Source organism: Notolabrus celidotus, chromosome 22, assembly GCF_009762535.1.
Source record: "Notolabrus celidotus isolate fNotCel1 chromosome 22, fNotCel1.pri, whole genome shotgun sequence".
NCBI lineage: Eukaryota > Metazoa > Chordata > Actinopteri > Labriformes > Labridae > Notolabrus > Notolabrus celidotus.
Window position 1 is genome coordinate 11,376,353 of NC_048293.1, and position 22,475 is coordinate 11,398,827.

The 22,475-nt window shown below is 42.2% G+C and overlaps 2 protein-coding genes across 6 annotated transcripts in view; one reads left to right on the top strand and one right to left on the bottom strand.

Moving 5' to 3' along the window:
- The first annotated feature begins 727 nt into the window (after positions 1-727).
- Positions 728-19,338, top strand: LOC117806092 (claudin-20). Of its 4 annotated transcripts, none has more exons than XM_034674772.1 (3): positions 728-1,202; positions 16,812-16,909; positions 17,526-19,338. In XM_034674772.1, exon 3 carries the CDS (start codon positions 17,707-17,709, stop codon positions 18,433-18,435), a length of 729 nt encoding a protein of 242 aa, XP_034530663.1. In that variant the 5' UTR covers positions 728-1,202; positions 16,812-16,909; positions 17,526-17,706; the 3' UTR covers positions 18,436-19,338. The 4 variants fall into 4 exon arrangements, with proteins under 4 accessions (XP_034530663.1, XP_034530661.1, XP_034530664.1 ...); XM_034674770.1 differs by having other exon boundaries at positions 738-1,202; positions 16,812-16,862; XM_034674773.1 differs by lacking the exon at positions 16,812-16,909 and having other exon boundaries at positions 738-1,202.
- Positions 2,648-22,475, bottom strand: part of tfb1m (transcription factor B1, mitochondrial) — a 33,715-nt gene continuing 13,887 nt past the window's right edge. For both annotated transcript variants that reach the window (XM_034674768.1, XM_034674769.1), the window contains exons 7-8: positions 4,701-4,828; positions 2,648-3,713 (exon numbers count right to left, since the gene is read on the bottom strand). In XM_034674768.1, the coding sequence (XP_034530659.1) occupies positions 3,434-3,713; positions 4,701-4,828 (408 nt within the window). In that variant the 3' untranslated portion in view covers positions 2,648-3,433. The remainder of the gene's footprint in view (positions 3,714-4,700; positions 4,829-22,475) is intronic.

A 22,475-nucleotide genomic window follows, 5' to 3' on the forward strand; every position in this document is an offset into this window, starting at 1 on the left:
TTATTCTCTTCAGAGAATAAGATTAACACATCATTGAGCATCTTCTCAGAACTGTAAGTCAAACAAGAGAGCTTTTTACGACCTCTTGCTTCCTGGTCACCTTCCTGACTTCTCACCTTATGGTCTGCTCCTCAGCCATGGGAACAGATAACAGTATGCAAATCACAGAAGGTCTGGTATGTGTGAATGTTTTTAGCTTCTAATCAAAGCAAGAACAACATACTATCATGTCTGTATTTTTCCCATCACAGACAACACCCTTGCCCCCAGCCTGCCCCCCAGTAAAATTGGTCTAGAACCGCCACTGCATCTTTTGTCAACATAAAGAACTGTGCAAACAGATAAAGTTAACTTTTAATGCCACAAAAAATATCTGCCATAATTTCTTAGCTATAAATAAGATGGTCCTGAATTGCATTTGCATTAAGTTTTGTGTCTAGTAGAACTACGGAGGCTGGAGGGTGAATCATGGGCTCGCCCCTCTCTAACAACCTACAACCATTACATTACAATTACAACTATTTTAGACAGTCTATGCCTTCAACGCAATGTGTATTGTACATGGAAAAAATGGTGATACGCATTATGACAGGTGGGCCCATAGACATATATGGGTGGGTCCATAGACTATAAATGGGTGGGGCTCACAGTAATACGTCATGAAATATCTGAGATTTCATTGGTATTTGAAGGGGATCCGATGATTGGCTGGCTGTCTGTAATTGTCAATTAAATGGTTATCAGGAAGAGGGGCTGCTTTCTAACATAGCTAGCTTGTTAAAATGAAGTGGAATTATAACAGGAGCACAAGTTGCAGAGTTTGCAAGAGAAGCTGGAATTCAACCACGGATTAAATGCAGAGCGGTTTATGAAGACAATTTGGCAAACGATTAGCCAGGACAAGAAGGAACTCCTCTGTTTTCCGTGTTATACAGGTGGACCACGGGTTTCAAAGTTTTTAAACATCTCTCAGACTCTAAAACTACCATAACAACGCCTATGAAGACAGCTGATGCGCTTTTCTAGCGTGCAGAGGATAAAAACTTTAATTCACAACATGATGGGACAGCAACTACTCAACCATGCTCTCTAATGTCAGCTGATCCAGCAGCTACTGGACTTCATCCCTAAAGTCATCGACAAGTTCGCCCAGAAGATGAACTGCTGCGCCGCTTTTCTCTACAACAGAGCCCACAACTTCAGTGAGTACATTTATATTTAATCATACTGCCTTGAGGAGGTGGAGTGTTAGTTGTTTTTTGCTGGACTGATTGACATACAGTGGATTGGGACCAGAGTCTGCTTGTGTTCATCTAAGAGGCTGTCATAGAAATGATCTGTATCCCCAAAATATGTCTGCGCGCTTCTTAGTGGTCATATATGTGGAGGTATTTTAATGTTGTTGCTGTTTTGCATATTATCTAAATATTTAGGATTGCAGAGCAACATTTAACATTTATATTAAACATTTATATTTATATTTAACATTTAAGATATATATTTGAAGAGTTCATTTACAAAAACAGATTATTTCTTTGTAATATAGATTTTTAATAAAGTTACATATTTAAGATACCGCTTATTAATTATGTCATTTTGATTGAGAGTCAAAGACACCCAACTTCAATTAGATTGATAACACCTAAAGCTAGTAATAGAAACAATGTTTTCTGAAACATTTCTTTCATTTTTTAATTGAGTTATCTGTTTTTGCAAATGAACTCTTCATTTATATTTAACATTTAGTTTTAACATTTAGCAATTAGATTTATATTTAAGATTTTTATTTAACAGTGATTGTATCTTGAATATATTTTTCACAACAAAATTAAATGTGAAGATCACAAATTTTGCTCTAAATGTGATAAAAAAAAAGGGACTTTTAAAATTCCCACTATGTTTTTATGACGTTTTTGGAGCTAAATGTGGAGAATTGTTGCTGTTATATTCAGGGTGAACAACTTTACAAACGTCGCCCCATACGTTATTAGTATATCCAGAAGATTCACATTTTCAAATCATCATGAAAGCACAACGTATTTGCTCCTGGAACCAAGAAGACTAAAAAAAGTTATCGCTAGCTTTGGTACTCGACTGAAGGACGGTTGTCCCTAAACTGTTGATAGAAACATCTAGAATGTTTCATTTGGCTGTTACTGACGTTCATAAAGAAGCTGAGGCGTTATTTCCAGGTGCAAATGGATGAAAACCTTAACGTTTTATAGAGTTCTTCTCAGCATCTTTTCAGCATGCCTGGTGTTTTATCTCTGCTGCTGCACAGGTGTATCTCATCAGTGGCTGATTATCTTTCCATTGTGTGTTGTCAGATCTGTGGCCACACATACAATTACCTACTAAAACAAAGACTCATCATACCACACAACCACGTCTTATTTCTGTAGGATAACCCAGCCTTTTGAGGAATAACACTGAGCATGTATTGCAGCCTTGCAAACGTATATGCCATGAAGATCTGATGATATCCTGATTCTGGTTGGAGATTAACACCCACTGATCACTGAAACTGAGTGTTTTCTCTCTCTGGCAAGTCAACCTTAGCATACCATCTGCCACACTGGCAGAGAACAGCCTGGCCATGTTCTGTTGGTGATAATCTGTTCTTGCTTTAAAGAGGGATATTCAAAACTTGAAGCAACACTTTTATTGACATGAAACTTAAAAAAAACAACAACACCAAGGTCAGGTTTATTTGACAAATATCTTATAAATGCTCTACCCAGAACAAGATATGTGAATGATCTTAGGATGTAGGTGCCATCAATAACATTTTGGATTAAACAGATTTGCCTTAAATACCAATTGTGCATCATTCAGATTTTCTTAATTTATGAACAGTTGTTTCCCTCATCCTTTTATAAAAGAGAGAAAATACATTCTGAAGCTTACAAACTCCCATCACTTTTCTCCTCCCTTTAGGCTGCGTCTCCCCAGTGACAAAGCAATATAGTTCATAGTGGAAGGAAAAATGTCCTGGATATTGCACTGCCATGTTGTTCCCATTCTCTAATTCACCCTGAAAACATTCTGACATTTCTATCAGGTCCCACAGGACAAGAAGTTATGCAAGTTGGGTAGGAAGGAAGCATTGGAAAAAAAGATATAGCCGGTAATGAGCATGCATTCTTTACTTTCCCAAAACATATGACTGCTTTAAGTCCTCCAATCTTGGAACAAAGTCTTGGAGCCAGTCCAACACAGTCGAGACCTTTTATTTGCCTTGCGGTTCTTATCTCAGTCCAAGGATTTCACATATAGCAATTTACCTATTACTCACTGAGCACTGGGAACAACATTTAAAAAATTCATGCTTGTGCCAGGTGGAAATGGCACAGCTAAGAGCAGACTGCTGTTCCTTGCGCTAACAGGAGCTATTAGTGGGTTACTCTTGGTTTCCTTGCTTTATTTTTTTTGTTCAGCAGGGCTGTTGAGGACTTGCTAGTGTGCCAGTTGTCGTGTTGCTAAATGTGTCCATTGGTGTGTTTTTTAGCTTGGCATAGTGCTTCAGTCTCAGCTCCTCCCTGAACTCATAGCTGAGGAGGCTAGGCTCCTGGGTGCAGAGGTGAGCGTAGGCATCGGCTAAAGCTCTGAACTGAGGTAAAGTGAGTTCTGTTGGGCGTAGAACGGGGTCCACATCTGCCTCCTGCATCATCTTCTGTGTCAGCTCCAGACGACACGCCTCAGGGAACAGCTTTCTAAAAGGGGGATGAAAAAAAAAGAGAATAAATGGCAGTACACATTCCTACACACAGGTTGCTTTGATATCTTCATGATCATGCAAGTTTAATGGCATTGTAAAGTTCAAACAGAACGAAATTATCCCTCAGCAATTGTTTCAAATCTGTGAAGTTAATTGAAATTACACAAAGGGCTAGCACTGCTCATGAATTGTTAATTTGTTCCGCTGCCATGCTCCAGAATCAAGGGTAGAGATACTGACATTCAAACTTCTGTGACATAAAACGGGCTCCTGTAATTTAAATGTCCTATTCATATTAAGATTTCTAGCTCTTACCTGAAAAGCTTTATTTCAAGATATTCAATACAAGTAATTTCCCTGCTTTAGAAGTTCTCCAGCACGCTGTCTCTACAGGTTGGTGAGCGGTAGCCAATTCCACGCACTCTGCAGTACAGATGCTTTTTAGGCGCTTCAGTGCTGGTGCCTCCCCTTCAATTTGGTGCCTCTGCCACCAACACACTGCAGTTACATAAAATATGCTGCCTCGTCTTCCTATGCCACCTCAATGACTCATAATTGCTGCTCTCTTTCACACAGCCAGCGCTCTTTTGTTATCTGGGCCTACGTACACTCTCCTAACAAGCACAGGGGGCTGATGGGCTGTGTGCACATGCATATGTGGGCGTGTGGGTATGCTGCTAGTGGTTTTGAACAGAGCTCTGAGGATGCTCTGATTTTCAAAGTTGGGAGACGAAAAGCCTCAAAAGTTGTATCTTTGGAAGAGTGGTGCGTGTGCGTGTGTGCGTGCGTGTCAGAAGCTAATCAAAAAGCCTTCTAATCAGGGATGAAATGAAAACGTGGCTGTCAGAAAACAGAGAATGAAAAATGTAGGGAGAACATGATAGATGAGGATGAGATGAGATTAAATAGTAAAAACCAGAGATAGAGGGAAGAGAGGGAAGATGCTTTACATGACACGTCAAGTTGTATTAATCCTGCTTACTCTACGCCTTTATGGCAGTGCTTCCTGCGGAACTGGAAGACGTTCCTGATGACTTTCTCCACCAGTTTGAAAGGCTGCTGGATCTGAGGCTGAACCAAAGGGGTGAAGTGAACCACTCCCACGTCCACCTACACACAAGAGGAATACAGAGAGCAGAGGGTTAGCATATTTGTTCAAAGTGAGTTGCAGAGTAGGATCATGGGAATGAAGAAAAAAGGTGGCAAGAGAAAAGCAAACAGGGAGGGTGGAGGAATATACTGGAGATAAAGGCTCCCTGACAAATGGCAAGCGAGAAACAAAGCTGGACAAAGAGAGAGTGAGAGATAGAGAAAGAGAGTGAGAGAGAGGTAGATGGGTCCACACATTGGGATAAAAGAAAGGAGGAATGGCAGAAAATAAAGATGACGCAGCATGGCTGACTGGCAAGCCAGTTCCAGTTGCCACAGTAACACCTGTGCGATGGACCATAGAAACTGAGGCTCTCTCGCTATCCTGTCTCTCTTCCTCTCCCTGCATCACCTCCAAGTTTCTTTATACTGAAAAGCTTCACTCACTGTAGCCTTCTTTGTCTACCCCAATCAACCTTTTCCACTGAGCATGAAAGCAACGGAGCATGAATATATATTGATCAAGAAACGGGTATCTTAAGAAGCCACAGAGCTCAGGTTCTGCTTTTTGGGAGACTCAGCTGACAGATACTGTGACTGATTCAGATATATCTGCTTTTATGGAAAACACTTTAAAGAAAGTCATTTTTAAACTACTGCTACTAGAACTCAGGATTCCACAGCTCAACAATTTTTTTATCCATACTTACTCAGGTTTAGACTACAGGGTGTTAGTGTTAGTTCTATCATCATTCTTTCTTTATTCTAAAGCAAACAATTTAACTGTTTGCATTACCTATTTCAACTGTGAATCACTCCTAGCCTATGCTAGCCTCTCATCCATTACTCAGGCTCACTGTCTTATGTCCAATTATTACATTTGGCTAACTTTTTCAACTGCAACTTAGCTAAGTATTTCAATTTGACATTCAAATTCAAAGCATTTTCAACATTTTGTTAATTTCATTTAGCCAATTATTTTAATGGTCAAGCTAATAAGGCAACCATCAGTTTTAAATTTACAGTTAACTTTGAGCTTTTCAATGTTCATTCTAATCTCTGAGCCAACTTTTTTAACAGTCTCATGATTTATTTCAGCCATCAATTCAACTGTATACTTCACTTTTGGCTAACTATTTGGGTTGTTTTTTTCTTTTTTATATTTTCGGGTGTCTTTTAGTTTTGTTGGATAGGACAGCTGGAGAGAGACAGGAAATGTTGGAAGTACAGGATGAAGTGTACATGCAGAAAATAATCGTGGCCAGGAGTTGAACTACCAGCCACAGTGGCGAATGTACATACATGGGGTGCACACTTAAGTAGCTAGGCTAACTGCTGCCTTTTGCTAACTATTTTGAGTTTCTATTTATTATTTTGAGCAATTTCAACTATTATTTGAGTTATTGTAGCTTACTGTTAAAAGCATTTTATCCATTCATTTTAGCTTAGCATTTCAACATTACTTTGAGCTATTTGTACTGTGTATTCATTATTTTCTGCAAGCTATTTCAACCATTTTCATCACTCATAGCTTAAAGCTAACCGTTTTTGCTAGCACACAGTGATCAGTGTTAAAGAGTGACTCAGTGTGATCTATACTTTTTGTGATCTAACTCACAGTAGAGCTGGGCGATAGTAAAAAAAAGATGTTATCACAATCATTTATTTCATATCAGTTGATCGATTATCACGATAAAAACCAAATCATTATTTCATTTAAATGTAAAAGGCAGATTTTTGCTCTGCAGTGAAAGTTGAAGCTTGTATCTGGATTTAGTTTGATAAGCTACTTGAATCCATCATTTCTGATAGTGCTACTAGAGTCTTTTGTGTAAGATGAGATTTTTGTGATGTTTTAGTTTATAGATTCTTATTTTTCTCAGGTTTAGATCATTTGCATAATCAGGTGTATTTACCCACATCCTGAAAGTATATTTAATTCAGTGTATTAAGTTATAAGTCAACACCGAGTGGGCACAGTGTCGGACTAACTACTCTGCTGTGAGCTGGTAGGTTGAGTTTTCTTCAGTGTCGCTGTCACTCATTTCAGCTGTGTTTACAGTTCACTCCAAACGTCTTTAAACCCGCCTACCTCTTACGCTGTAACAGGATGGGCTGTTTATGTCGTCTTCTTTTTCTGTCTAATGTTGGGTGGCAACTAGCCACTTATATCACAATAATTATCATTATCGAATTATCGCCCAGCCCTAACTCACAGTATAGTTTCTAGAATTAGTTCAGCTAACACACCCAAACCGTTTTCGCATCTATTGCTCACTTATCCACCAGCAACAACCCAACTACAGTAGAGGACTAGATTGGTAACAGTTGTAACCTTAGCTGCTGTTATTCTCTAGCTGCTGTCTCCTTATTCATTCCGTGTCAGCCCTAAGCTGACATGACACACTGTTGAACTAATCATGCCAGACTCATCAGAGCCTTCCTCCAGCTCTCAGATCACTCTCTATTTAACTTTCAAGCACGTATACATCCACACATTCTCTTTTCACTCTATTGCTTGTTCTTCTTATAAAGGATTATCTACTGTCTTCATCATCTGAGCGCCATGATGGGATCAAAAGGACCGAAATACATTAAAAGACTATTTCAGAATCTGTGCATTTGATGCATGAAATGCACAGGGAGAGCCATCATCTTTCCAGGGTTTTCACATGATGCTGTTCAGTCCTGCAAGTTATAGCTTGAGGGGCAGCAGCACAAGCAGAGAGATACTCCGCTGTGCATGGACCAGTTGCACAGCCAGACAGTGGGCAGCCGAGCAAAGAGTCGCATGTCTGTCTTCCATAGTTGGTAATAGTCTTACAGCACTGAGAGAGTCTGTACTCTGACTGGCTGAGCAGACTGACAATGGGGCTCGGAGGAAGAAGATCAGAAGTGTGAATGCTAATAGTAATACATTTTATTTCCTTTGTGTGCTTCTTTGCTTCTTGTACTTGTATAAGATAGGACTCCAGATAGGGTGGGGAGGGGGGGTATGATGCATACATAATCAGCTCAAGTGTCATCTGAAGGAGACACCCTGAGACATGACAGTGGAACTGGGTGTTTTTTAAATTTAGGATAAGAATAAAAATCTACAACAAAGACAGTCAATATATGCTGTGAATGTGTATCAATGAGATTCTAACTGCATGTAAACAGGTATTTTGATTATAGGATGAAGTTAATGTTAATTGTGGACAATAAATGTGCAAGGTCATAGTGGAGAATTCTATAAAACATTAGGGATGGGACATGATTTTCGAATGCTTGAATATTCACTCACTTATTAAAAATTGAAGAGTTAATGCGAACATAATCCCATTTTATAAGTACAATTTTTCATTGTTTTCACTGGTGCCTGGTTGTAATCAAGCAGCAACCTCCGGTCTCAAAATATGAAGCCCATGAGGAAGTGTTTTAAACTGTAGTTCTTTAAGCATTTGCTTGAAGCTGGCTACAAAAACACCAGAAACCACATACATACCAATTCAAAAAAGACGATCTTTGCAGCATTAATAAACATGTTTACAGCCTGGTTCAAAAAGCGGCTTCGGTCTGAAGAGCTAATTTCTCTATGGGCACACACTGTACGGGGGGGGTGAATGTTTTTCTAACACGATGGTTCAGAAGATATTAAGATTATGAGTTTTGCCCAAATAAGGACATGACTGACTTGACTGACAGGGGGGAACACTGTAGCTGTTGGCTAGGAGGCTCAAAGCCCGACTCTACCTCACACTAGCTCGCCAACAGTTAGGTAAATCGACTATCGATTAATTAAGAACTTACCCAAACACATTTTTTTGTTTCGATTTTATATCACGTAGAACAAACACCATGTGGTCTTATATTCCGTTCTGCTATCAGGGAGGTGTTTTACGTTTAAAGCATGTTTCGATGTGAATCGACTGACTAGGTGTTGCGCACAGCAGAGACGCTCAGCTGGGGACTGCGGCTGAGTGACAGGTCTCCACGAGCGCTTTGCGGACTGATTATGACACGGTTGCGCTCCCGGCTGACACCTGCCCACCTTCACATGCTTATTTTTCGCAAGAAGGACGAGTAGACAGAAAACTGGACGCTGTGAGTCCAAAATATGTTCTGACGATAAGTTCTCTTGTTGACGTCTGAGCCTTCACTTTTATGAATGCATGTGTTTGTTTTTGACATGGAAAACGTTGTTTTTTTTAATGATTAATCGATAATTGATCATTATCATTTCCAAAGATTGATCATGGAAAATTCTTGAAATTTGCACCCCTACTTCAGACTGAAGCCGTTTTTTGAACCAGGCTGTAAACATGTTTATTTTTGCTGCAAAGAACATCTTTTTTGAATTGGTGTGTATGTGGTTTCTGGTGTTTCTGCAGCCGGCCCCGGGCAGACGCTCTATGAACTGCAGTTTATAACACTTCCTCATGGGCTTCATATTCTGAGATCAGAGGTTGCCGCTTGGTCTGTGTCTGCAGCGCAAAAAGTGTCGTCGCCGTTGTCTCAACTTGAGTTTTCAAACCTGCTGCCAGAGAGCTGGATTACGAATAATCACAGAATAAATGCCAGTGATTTATCAAATAGTATTTTGGGTTGAAATGCCCATCCCTACAAAGCATTTTAGCATATCTACGGTAACACTTCAAAAACTGCTTCCCCATTTCTACTTGTACTTAATCATAGAAAAAAAGATCTAATTCAGATCAGAATAAATGCCCTGCAGAGCTCCCCATGCATCCTTTTATTTCTGGATTGTGCGCCTCACTGTTGTTCACAGCTGCTTTTTTGCTTTCTTTGGACTTGTGTTGTTAATTAGAGGAGGAAAACAAAAGTGGTCCAAAGACACGCAAAGGATTTCCCAGGAGCTTCTTAGATCCCCCCATTACTGTGAACGACTAGGGTAGCACTCGGAAGCACCTGTAAACTGCAGCACTATTTCTTATCAGATCTACAGATCCCTGTGTCCAGAGATGCCTGGCTGTTGCTGAGCTTCCTGATGCAGTGTTTAATGGGACAGCAATGCTAGAGTCTCGACAGCCCTGAAGGCTTGGTGCAGTACCAGTGCAGAGAAATCTTCAAACTCCTGAGATCAACATTTGACAGTTTGACACACAAGAAGAAAGAAAAGGATGTCATAAGTTGCAGCTGTAAGTGCATGTAGCGTACAGCTGTTGAGTGAATGTCACGGTAAATTTTTAATGTTTAGTTTTGTCTTGTTTAACACAGTTGAACATTGAATGATGACTGTGGCTTATTTGTAGTGTCAGTAATGGCTTTGGCTTCTTCTTGACAAGTCTATTATTAATACACTAACCTTTTTAGTTGAAATGATGCATTTTAAATACCAAAGCCACCTGGCAGGTGTTGTCAAGGGCATTGAGAGGCTGCATTATTTACTTTAGATTTGAATGATGAGTCAGTTGCTCAATCTGTCTCATCGACATGCAAAGGATTTCATTTGGAATTTTACCCGGATTGCAAAAAATACTTCCATCAGAATTCTGGTGATGCAAGATCAGACTACCATCTGTTAGGTAGACGCCTTAAAAAGGAATGTCTTTAATTTCACTCTCTGCTGGAATAATTAGGCTATTTATATTCCACACTTCATGATTTAAGAGGGGAGCAAGGGGAAAAGTCGATATTGGGACTATACAGGCAGCAGCATTTCAGCCATCAGCTTGTCCAAGTCACTTTGCTGCTATGATTTATGTATGGCCTTGCTACACGGCTTCACTGGGTAGCACTGCTGGAATATATCCTGCCCCGTGCCATTAATCCCTCCCCGGATAACCTCAACATGCAAGGAAACTCCGTCTTAAATCACCCGGCGTCACCTGGGCCCTCCATTGAGTTGCTATGAACATGCCTGAGCCCCACAGCCCTCCCCCTCCAAAGCCCTTAAACACTTTGCATGTGCTCTGAGATCCTGAACTGGAGTAGCAGACTGACTTATTGACCCTATCTGGCAAGCTTAATATCTCCCTCTCTCTCATCCCCTTTTATTTACATTGGTGGCAGCTAAAATCATATAAAGATCGGCAGTATGGTAATGATTTGATGGTAATGATTCCTTTTACACTTGAGGAGACCAGTACAAGGGATTCATGGCCACTAATTTGGTGACTAAATTAGATTATGTGAGAATCTAGAGTCCAGCAAATGAAAGTCCCTATATACCCTTAACGTTGGCTCTGAACTTGATTCCTTCTTTTCATGTGCTATACTAAATTATCTGATAAAACAACCCCTGGCTTCCCCCCGTATAAAGATCTTATATGTCTGATTCCCCTGGTAGGATGTTTGAAAAGGGCAAAATATGAGAGATCATTATCTCAGAGGCACATGTATGCCTTTTCCTGCAACTCTAGACCTTTCTGTCCCACTTAAGAACAAAATCCTTAGATCTATATTAACATACTTTTGTGTTACTATATGTCAGATGTGTGACCTTCCCACAGCTCAGGATGGAACCCTATTACTCCAGATTTGCCCCATGGTTCTCCAGTTCACCTTTCCCCATTTCCACCCTCGATGTCTCTTCCTCTGCAGAGTTCCCCCCCAATGGCGTGTGAGCAGTAATTTGTCATGTCCCTCTAAGCGTATCCAAGATGAGATGGCAGGGACCCTTGGGCATCAGCCACTGTGCTACCTGAACCACCAACACCTCCGCTTACATAATGGAAGGTTCCGAAAGAGAGCAGGGGGATGGAAGAAAGCTAGACACAGCCAGGGAATATGCGAGGGAGAAAGCTCTGAGATCCTGCAACCAAGAGGAAGAGCTGCATTAATCATGACAATACTTTAGGAAGACACCCTCCATTACATCAGTGGAGAGCGACAGTCTCTCAGAGAGGAGAAGGCAGCAGTCAATGCTGCTGAATATACGGGGCTGATGTTGCTGGAGGGGTTTCAGGAGGAAGGGCTTTGGCTTCCTGTGCAGGCAGCCCAGCGTACTTCCCATGAAATCGCCTATGGCATGCACACAGGACATTCAAGACTGTAGCCTTGGAAAATGAACAGCTCCATGGAGAGATGCTTTCGTCATAGAAAAGCTTGATCTTTGCCCAAAAATGTGAGAGATACTGGCCCAGTGGAATAACAAAAGACAACATGGGAAAATAGTTTTGATGGGATGTTTAAAAAGTCATAAATGTCATTCCACGTGGGAATCAGGCTAACTGATGTAACCTAAAGAGGCTCATTCATCAACCCAGTGCCGGTCATTTTGCAATATGTCACAAGTGTTTTGTCCTACACAGGTTTACACGTATTATCTATTGAAACCGGTCTGCTCCAAAACAAGACTGCACTGACAGCGACATCACAGCTATCACACAACACCTTGCATCTCTGCAGTTTACAAACCGTTTTTGTAAGACGATGAGCAAGAAAACCAATTACGCAAGGGAGGACATAAAAGAGGAAAATGCAAATTGAACGATAAAAGCCCTTCGTGTGGGCAGAAGCGAGCGCGGCTGGTCCGGCTGTGCCTCAGAGCTATGCTGCGGAAAGGCTTGAGAGCTCTGCTGTGAGGTGATAAAATAAAGGGGACCACGCTTATAATAGCCTGCAATATCTTCACACATCACAGAGTCACACATCTGCACTCACCACAAGTATGTTAACCATGGATTGCTCTTCCCTCCTTCCATCTTTTTCTCCCCTTTTATCTCTTCTCCTCTTCTCCTATAGTCTATTTATTTATTTATCTCACTTCCCCATAGAACAACACCAGCATCAGCACTTACAATCTCATCGGTTACAAGGAGACAGGTCACACGGCACACTCTAGTGTGTGAGTGTAGAAATGTGAAAACATTTTCTTCATGCTGCAGTGGTATCCCACAAGGAGCCCAGAGAATGTAGTGCTGAAGGTCGACACAAACATCACACGGCAGGTAATGTGGAGTACACCATCCCTGCATTCTAGATAGATCTCAATTTAAGGAAAGGGTCTCTTAGGGGTGATTTACGGGGAAAACAATGTGGAATGGGCAGAGCACTGGTCTATACTAAACAAAAAGATCAATATTTAAACAAATCAATTGCTACCAACCAATCAGCACATCACTGTTGTCAATGCCTGATCATTTTACTGAAAGTGGGAGAACCAAACAAAAAATTCCCACAGCTGGCTGTTTTTGCAGATTTGCCCACGCAGCAAATAATAGCGATACACATCTGCGTTTCCAAGGGTATCAGCCCTAATAGTCCTGACTGATTTTTTTCACTCTATCATTTTGTCCTCTTTGTCATTCATGAATCAAGGCCGCCCTAGCCACTCCCACCTCTGAGGTACCTCCTTTTACAGAGAGAGGAGAGGAAAGACAGGCAAAGACAGGGGAGCAGCTGTGAGTTTTGGGCTCCTGCTGACTGACACCTAATGAAGATGTTGCCCCAGGGAGGGTCAGTTTTGGCTTGGTAGGGTGCACATGCTCCCCTGGCCTTTAGACCAACACGTAAACAAACAATCTAACAAAGCTTTTTCAGGCAACAAGTCTGATGAGCTCGTCTGGTCAGAATGATAGCAAATTGTTCCTATGTCATAACTAGATTACCCTTCCCAGTTGTATAGTGGGGCTTTTTGAAAATGTTATCTACACGCTGCATCTTGGCTCTGTCTTATCTTGTATGAACAGCAGAGTAACATTGTGACTACTGAACAGCTGAATGCATTAATGGGATGTACTTAATACTTTTTGGTACTTGATATACAACTCTGCAAGATGAGTTTTTAAAAGAGTATTCATGTCAGCCTCACAGCAATTGACAGATACTATTCTAGTTTGACTAAAGGCTGGTTTATACCTCTGTGTCGACCCTATGCAGCAGTGGTGGACGTGGACATGAGCACCACATACTCTGTGTCGCACAGCAATACTGCGTTGAAATGCTTTAGGGCAGTGTGGTCTCTCTGATAGTCGGGGTCACCTGTTTCCGGCCCCTTTACGTTTTCTGTTACTTTTATTATTATTTTAATTTACAGCTGATACATGTTGCTGTTTATCAACCAGCAATGATTACAGGGAGGTATAGAGAGGGCACGTCAGAGAGGATTATATACATGGCCGATGTGCGGGGATTCCTGAAGGGCTGTAAATGCGGAAATACAATGCAGCAGAGTGGACCAACTACTTACATAGGCCTCTGCTTAGGTATGGGAGCTACGCAGACCTATGGCGTAGGCTATGCCATCGATTCGACGCAGAAGTAAAAATCAGGCTTAGTTGTTAGCATGACCGGAGGACCATTTAATTTTAAATACTGAATATTTTGTATCAATATAGTCAACACCTTGGCACTGACTGTTAGGACAGAGTGGATTAGTGAGATAACATGGAAGGGACATAAATTCCTTGAAAGCTTTTCCACCTTTGAAAAATTTGTATACCATTTGTCAAAGGACTTTTTCTTTGGAGTAATTACACAATGTATCTGGAGCACATTTGTCTTCATTTACTTCATACTTGAAAATTAGTTTACCTACATGCACGGGTGTGTTTCCTGTGCTGCTATAAATGAACCTGCTGCTACTGATTCTTTTGTTAATTAACTATTAGCTAACCCTAACTTTAGGAGACATCTGGCAACAAAGAAAGTAAGAAAATTAATAGGGATGCACCGATCTGATCCTGGTACCGGATATCGGCTAGATCGGACTCAAAAAACTAGATTGGATATCGGTGACAAAGGGCCGATATATAGTGCTGATCCATATGGCAGATCTATTAATCTCAGTTCTATGCTTTTCTGTGTTTACAACAGCCATGTGCGTCTCCTACGTCATCAGCGCCGACCAGTTGGTGCATTTTTGCCAGGTGGAGCATGATGGAGGATAACTACAGAGGCTCTGCAGTTTAGTAGCATGTCACGCTTCTTTTGCTAACAACTCCGCCTGAAACCTGCAACATGTGCAGCGGTAATGTTTCGACGGATGGCAGTCACTCTTAAAAATATAACGGGAGCCTAAAGGAAGAAGTTTACGTCAGCTGTAGCCTACTGCAAAGAAGCAAGAAACCTCGTACTATTGGATTCAAAGTGTGAAAAAAACGGACAGGTTATTGGATCTAATTGTTCCGGATCCTTGAAATAAAGGGATTCCAGCCTCTGGTTTAGCACTTGGAACCCAGGTACAGTTCACCATCAAGTCAGAAAAGCCCGAAGTTGCCAAAACATGATTCTATCCTCACATTAAGGAATAGAGATTGATAAATCAATACCGGGATCGGATCGGCTAGTATCGGTATTGTCAGATACCAAAGCCCAGGTATCGATATCAGTGTCCAGTCCCTCCAGGAAGTTGCGATTTCACGATTGAACTATCAACGCAAATTCAACCAATCAGTGCGATTTTTTTCGCGGTCTTGCAATTTTATACAATCACCGCAACTTTCCCGCAAATTTGACCAATTACCTTAATCTCAGCCCCTGTACGTCATTGGTTTCATCATCAATTTAACTTCCTTTGAACAAAAACATAAGTCCTCACTTGATCGGCACTTTTCAACAGTAAAACACGCACAGAGAACGGGTGAAAAGAGAGGACAGCAGGCAGGACAAGTGACAATGACAACGTTGTTATTTATAGATTGAGGGGCTCAGTGTTCACTTGGTCACCTACCTGCAGCAGGTGTGCTTTATGAACCAGCTCTCCCCGCCTCCATGCATCTGTCTCATCTTCATTGATGATTTTTACCCCCATTGTGCGTTAGTGACAGAGACACAACCGGGCACGTCTGTTTACTATTTGACGTTTGACGTTGTTGCCGACATTGCCGTAACAACGTCTGCGTCTACAGCTTGATTTATTCCAGTTTGGTGAAACATCAGACACAATTAGTAAGTTTTGATCAACTCCTTGTCATCAAAGATGCAGATTCATTTCAGAGTGCCGTGAACTGACTGACTGTGCCTCTGTCGCTGCGAGGTGCATTCAGGGACCGTCGTAAATGTAAAATGTAAATATACATTTTTCGGTGAATCAAGAGAATCAAAATACAGTCACAGTGGCCACATCAAGAATGTTTTCTAAAAACAACTGTAATTTAGAGTATTTACTTACCCCTGAGATGTTATTGGGGGGGAAAAAAGCAAAAAATAAATCGCAACTTTCACCGCAATTTTTTCAAAAAGCTGTCGCAAAATCAGGCTTTTTGGGCTGCAACAATCACAAAAAAATCCCGCAAAAACCTGGAGGGACTGAGTATCGCAACCTAAAAAGTAGGATCGGTGCATCCCTAAAAATTAATGAAATGTGCTATTTGCAGGGTTTTATTTCAAATGTAACCACTGTTTCTATTTTTACAATAATGGGTAAAATAAGCAAATTTGGATTGATTAAAAAAAAGAATTTGGAAATTTGGAAGACATCTCATGACCCCCCCATTGGTGTTTCGCGACCCCCCAGGGGGTCCCGACCCACACTTTGGGAACCCCTGCTTCCCATTAGTCCCTAAAATGTATTCTCAGTAGTATTTTACTTATTATGGTATACTATAATATATAAAAATAGTAAGTAAATAGTGAGTTCTGTATTTTGATAACGTGTTGACACGAAGGAGTTATCCGTCAGTGCTTGAGTAACAGTCCATTTGTTCGTTGTCAGTTTAGCATCTGACAAACAGTAGGCCAACAGTCTGGAGCAGTACCGTGAGGTCTAACTGTATATTAAGTTGTTGTTGTGAGGCAGAGGCTCTTATTCTCCAGCACACACTCATACACACACAAACCGGCGAGCAGAGAGAGAGACAGCGCGCGAGAGAGAGAGAGAGAGCGAGCGAGCACGCGTAGGGGGGGAGAGAAAGAGAAAGAAGGAGACAGCCCGAGCGCTCCGGTTATTTCTCCCAGGCTCCGGCCAAGCCTGTGTGGTCCACGGCGCTGGGATGTCCTTTGATACGCTGTTGCTAAGGAAATGGATGGCTTCAATGAGTCCGCGGTCCGGGCTGTGTTCTCCTGCTCGCCCCCTCAACAGCAGACTATCTTTCAATGTGTGACTGTGTGTTTACAGGAACCACTGCGAACAACGTGACGCGTCAGCGCCAGCTCTGCACCAGCCGGGGTAAGGGATTATTTCAACATCGCCTTCTCTCCCTCTCCTCGGACCACGTAAGACCAGCATTTAGATCAAGATTCAAGATCACTTATCAAATGGGACGACTGATTTCTATAGATAGGAGAGACCACAATGCGCCGCCGGGAAGAAGGACTCAGTTGCAATAAAAGGAGCAGATACATTAACAAAGTTTAATCCTGACAGCTAACTAAATTGGATCAAGTGATATTCCACCCTAAGAAAACGTTGTGTAACTGTTAACTATTGTTAACTGTTGGTATAGTAATTAATTAAACAGTATATAAATCAAAGTGGTCAAAAATACAGTATGTAAGGGGGTAAGGGCACTGCAGCTTTGAGTCCACATAGCAATTGAGCATTGCAAATACCACAAATTCATTTCTCCCTCTCCAATAACACCTCTATGGGGCTCCAGTAAGGAACAGGAGCAGGCAGCCCATAGAAAATGCACACATACACAACGACCCCCAGTGTTTTGCTTACTTACTGTATCAGCCAGAGCCAGCTCTTATCGCTCGAGCTTCACGCTGCCCTTTGTTTCCAGCCAGAAAGTATGTGCTTGTGTGAGGTGAATGAGGGGGAGAAAGAAAGGAGGAGAATGAGAGGACCCACTCAGTTCAATTTCTTCATTTCATCTCTCTCCTCCAGCACAGTGGAGTCGCAGCTAGGGAGCTGAGGAGCTGGAGATTTGACTGGCAGCTGGTACACCACCAAGGGAGGGGAGAGAGGCGGCTGGGCAGAGGGGTCGAGGAGCCTGGCTGGCGCTGGCTGAATGCTGCCTGGCGAGGACAACGGCTGAGGCGGTGGCAGCATTGTCTTGAAAAGAAGCATGGCATCCACGGGTATGCAGATATTTGGATTTGTCCTAGCGCTGCTGGGCATCATGGGAGCCATGGTGGCCACTCTGCTGCCCAACTGGAAGGTCAGCGCAGATGTGGGCTCCAACATCATCACAGCGATCTCCCAGATGCAGGGTCTGTGGATGGACTGCACATGGTACAGCACAGGCATGTTTAGTTGCACACTTAAGTATTCAGTGCTGTCACTACCTGCATACTTGCAGACTGCCCGCACCACTATGGTGCTCTGCTGCGTACTGGCTGCCATGGGTCTCTGCCTTGCATCCTTGGGACTAAAGTGCACACGTTGGGGAGGAGGACGGCGCTCCAAGCGGCACGCTGCGATTGCCAGTGGTGCCTGCTTTGTCGCTGCAGGCTTTCTGTGTCTGGTGCCTGCTTCCTGGTTTACCAACGAGGTCATCACCAACTTCCTGGACTCCAGCGTACCCGAGAGCAATAAGTTTGAGCCTGGGGGAGCAGTGTATGTGGCCTTTGTTTCGGCAGGATTCCTCTTTGTTGGGGGGTCCATATTCTGTATGTCCTGCTCAGGGAAGAGGCATGGCCCCCAGGATCTGGTCCTGCTCCCTCCTCCTGACAAATTGCTGCTCCAGCAGCAGCAACAGCAACAACTGCTTCAGCAGCAGGAGCTCCAGCATCAGTACTGCTCTCTCTCCCCATTAGACAATAAGACGGGCTACAGCCTGCAGGACTATGTGTAATAAAACAGTACTGTGTATGCTACGGCTAAAAGGAGACGAGCCTGAGGGGAAACCATCACGGCTTATGTTACACTCTAGGCTGTACTCCAGATGGAGGAGGAGAACAAAATGAAAAAGGAGGGCAACAACTTTGAATTCATTTTCTCTTCTCCTCTATCTTGCTCCTCTACCTTTTTCTGTTTTGCAAGCACAAGCAGTGGAGGTATTCCCTGAGCAGCGCCTTGGAACAAACAGTGTGAATGTGTAAGGAACCAGGATAAGGTGCTGCAGCATCGAAGGGAGCCGCTAACCAAATGCAGACATCCTTCATCAGTAAATCACAGAAAGAGTTCCCCGGGGAATGGATTAAACAAATAAGGAAGGCTTCCGTGTAGATTTTTTTTTCCCTCGCCAAAGGTTGGAATTGAAAGGAGGAAAAAAGCAATCATTTAGCTGCTATTTACAATCGTTTGGAACCCTTCCCAATTGACAAAATAGGCAATATATCGCCTGAGTGCAGTAGGTGGAAACCTTTTCATAGCAAGCCATTGTAGATTTTCGGATACTTATCCACTAGAATGCTACGTGGAATTGATTGAAACAAATGGTCATATTTTTGTTAGCTACTAGAATGATGTTGATATTTTGCCTCTAAAGCATGCTGTGTGGAGCCTGTCTGTGTATTAATACAGCGGAATGCCTGGTAGAAGACTGAGACATAGCCACAAAATGCCTGTGCCTGAAAAGCTGTAGTAACATTACCCTGCTGTAACTGTTCAAAGAGGTCTGTCAGGAGGAGTGGATGTGGGCTGCTGGGCTGGATTTGAGACAGAAAAGGCAGATAAACAATCCCCTGCTTCTCTCTCTCTGCAGGTGGAAATAAGCGAGATACGGAGAAAAATAAATGGAGAGATTTTCAATCCATCAACAGAGTGGACTATCTGATATGCTGTGTCTCATTTTACTTACATGCAAATTATGTCTGTAAGTAGCAGCTACTCATCTCGATTCATCTGCCCATCACAGCATCCCCTCAGACATACACACACACATGCTTTTGTGTGTGTTTTTGTACACAGTAAACACTCAGACATGCCGGCGTTTTGCATGTGCTTTTCACCCCTGTCATCCTCCTCCACACTGCCATGGAAACAGAATTCGGCATTCAAATATCTTTATTGTCTGGGGGTATGTGTGTGTCACTCAATGATGTGGAGGTGTTAAGAAGGGTGTGGGGGGTTCTTTCTCTTCTGCCATGGCTCCATAAGCTTTAATCAGAACCTCTGCTTGCATTTCTTTCTTTAATCCCCTTTATTAACCTCTAACATGATCCTGCATCCCTGTTTCATTGTCAGAGGTTGTGGAAGATGCTCTTCTTTGCTGCCCACAGCTATGGTGTCTACACCATGCAAGTAGACTCACAGGGATGAACAGATGTTTAATGGTGCAGTGGCAGAGAGGCAAAAAAGAAGCAGAAAAGGAGAAGCTTCGAGAGTCATGGTCCACTGGGTAGCTGGGTGGCAGGCAGCTAAAAAAGGCTTGAGTCATTCTCCATATGTGACTTGTTTTCCAAGTGCGTCAGCAGTGCGCATATGCTACCAGTCTGCACCTGCAGACCATCTCTGTGTCTTAAATTGCATCCCCTTGACTATGTAACCATTCCTCTTTTTCTACATATCATTCTCTTGTTTTTCTGCAACCCCTTCTGTGCTGCATGTGTCACGTGTCACATGGACGTGATCATTGAGAAGAGAAAGCTGAGGCATGGTGAAAGCATGGTCACCCAACACATGCACATACTGTATATTTAAAACTCCCACCTACTCATGTATCAGCAGCACTGTTACGCTTTCACAGCCGCGTGCCAAAGCGTGTCTGCTCTTTATGGGGAAAGGATATAGGAGGAATATTGTTTTTGTGTTCGAGACAGGCCTTGGCAGTGATGTATAGAACTGCACGTTCTCTCCCTCTCTCTCCGAAACATGCCGCTTCCTAGGGGAGAGCAGATGGCTAGGCCCAGCTCGCCACCTGCAGGCTGCTGCTGGCACGCCACGGGCATCTCTGTGGGCATCACTGCCAGCCCTGGCAGCCCTCTAGGGCCAGGTTTTCACCCCATACTGACTTAGCCATCTTGCCCAGCACAGACAGAACTGGCCTCCTGACAATAACTCACTGCCCAGGCACCATAACCAATGCAATAAACAAAGTAAAGAATGTGCCATGTCATCAACTAATACTGACACTATATGTGTTTTGAGAATGTGCCAAATTGTCTCATGATGACACGTTTTAATACGAAGCGAAGTTCTTTCTTTTTATTTTTTTATTGCGTTGTTTGTACATGAATTATACATTAGCAAATGTTTTATGGATTTGTGATTTGTTCTGCCAGACTAAGTCTCAAGTCAACTAGATGCTTGTGTACAGACCAGTGCAGCTTTCGAGGGTTATTTTAAATCCTCTTTATTCCTCATTTCTCAAAGCACAGCAAGACTTCACTGGGCATGAGCGTCTCAGTAGAAAGACACGCAGGTGGTGTTTTCTAAATGAAAAAAAAAAAGAAATATATTTGATTCAGGAATTCTGGTTCACCAAGTCTGTGAAAACTGTACACAAGTATCTGACCTTTGTTTGTTTTTACTGAGGGATCCGGAGTCCCTCTGATTGTTTCAATATAAAAATACAATATCATGTTCATACCATATCTTCTTTATAAGAAGACTACGCAGAGCACCTTTACTCGTGTTACTTTAACAACAGTTTGTTTCAAAAGGCTGAGCATTCCAGGCTCCCTGGACCAGTACAAAACCATAACACTGCTGGCACTCTGGAAAAAAAGGGAACAATTTCTGTCTGATAGGATTCAGGTGGAAAATAGAAGCTAGAAATTCCTCGTTTTTGTGGCTGTGCAGCTTGATCATCAGCACGTGATTTCATTAGCTTATAAATGGCCAGAGTGCAAAGTGACTAGGTCCTAAAAGTCTCAAGAGTTACAACTCTCCTGCATATACTGTATCAAGACAGTGATTTATGGTTTTGATAATAGCAGCTTATTTTTGTGGATGCTTTAGCACTTCTTACTTTGCCAGAGCATATTTGTGATGATAAACAGTTCACAAGTTCTGATACAGTTGTCTCAATGTGCTTGTGCAAGTAGTTCTATTTTTTACCAATAAAACTATTTTGTGAAAGCAACATGTCAGCTGTGTGTAGTCTGTTGTGTGCGCTGATAAGGATGAATAACAGCATGCCATATCTATAGATAGTTGAACTTTACAGGCTGTGCTGATCACTGAATGCAGAACCCAGGAATGCAGCAATATCACTCCAACTTCTATATACATAAAACATTTCTATGTGCAAATGAGTTTGGGAATTGACTTCTTCCTGTAATATCACACCTAGCCTCTTCCAATGATTGTATCTTGTCAGATGATAGCATAGGCCAATGCATGACTAGAATTATAACAACAATTCTAAAGGGTTAAGGGAATAGGAGTCATCACATGTAAAGGTGGTGACTATTATTAAAGATGAACACAACAGAAGAACACCTTACAGTGAGAGGTTCTATTTGACAGGCTTTGATGTGAAGCAGGGGTTCCCAAAGTGGGGGTTGGGACCCCCTGGGGGGTTGCGAGACCCTAAAGGGGGGTCACGCGAAGTCTTACAGAATTTGTTTTAATGTTTTTGAAGTAATCTAAAATTGCATATTTTACCAATTGTTGTACATATACAGACACAAGCATCCGTAGCAGCAGCTTAATTCATAACAGCACAGGAGACACAGCATCATGTGCTTGTAGGTAAACTAATTTTGAAGTATGAAGTGCACGACACCTGTCATTTATCACCTACATCAGGGGTTCCCAAAGTGTGGGTCAGGACCCCCTGCAGGGTTGCGGGAGGTCTTACAGATTTTTTTTTCAGTAATCTAAATTTGCTTATTTTTCCTATTATTGTAAAAATATAGACAAAATTTGTAGTTACATTTGAAATAAAACCCTGCAAATAAGTACATTTCCTTAATTTTCTGCCTTTCTTTGTAGCCAGATGACTCC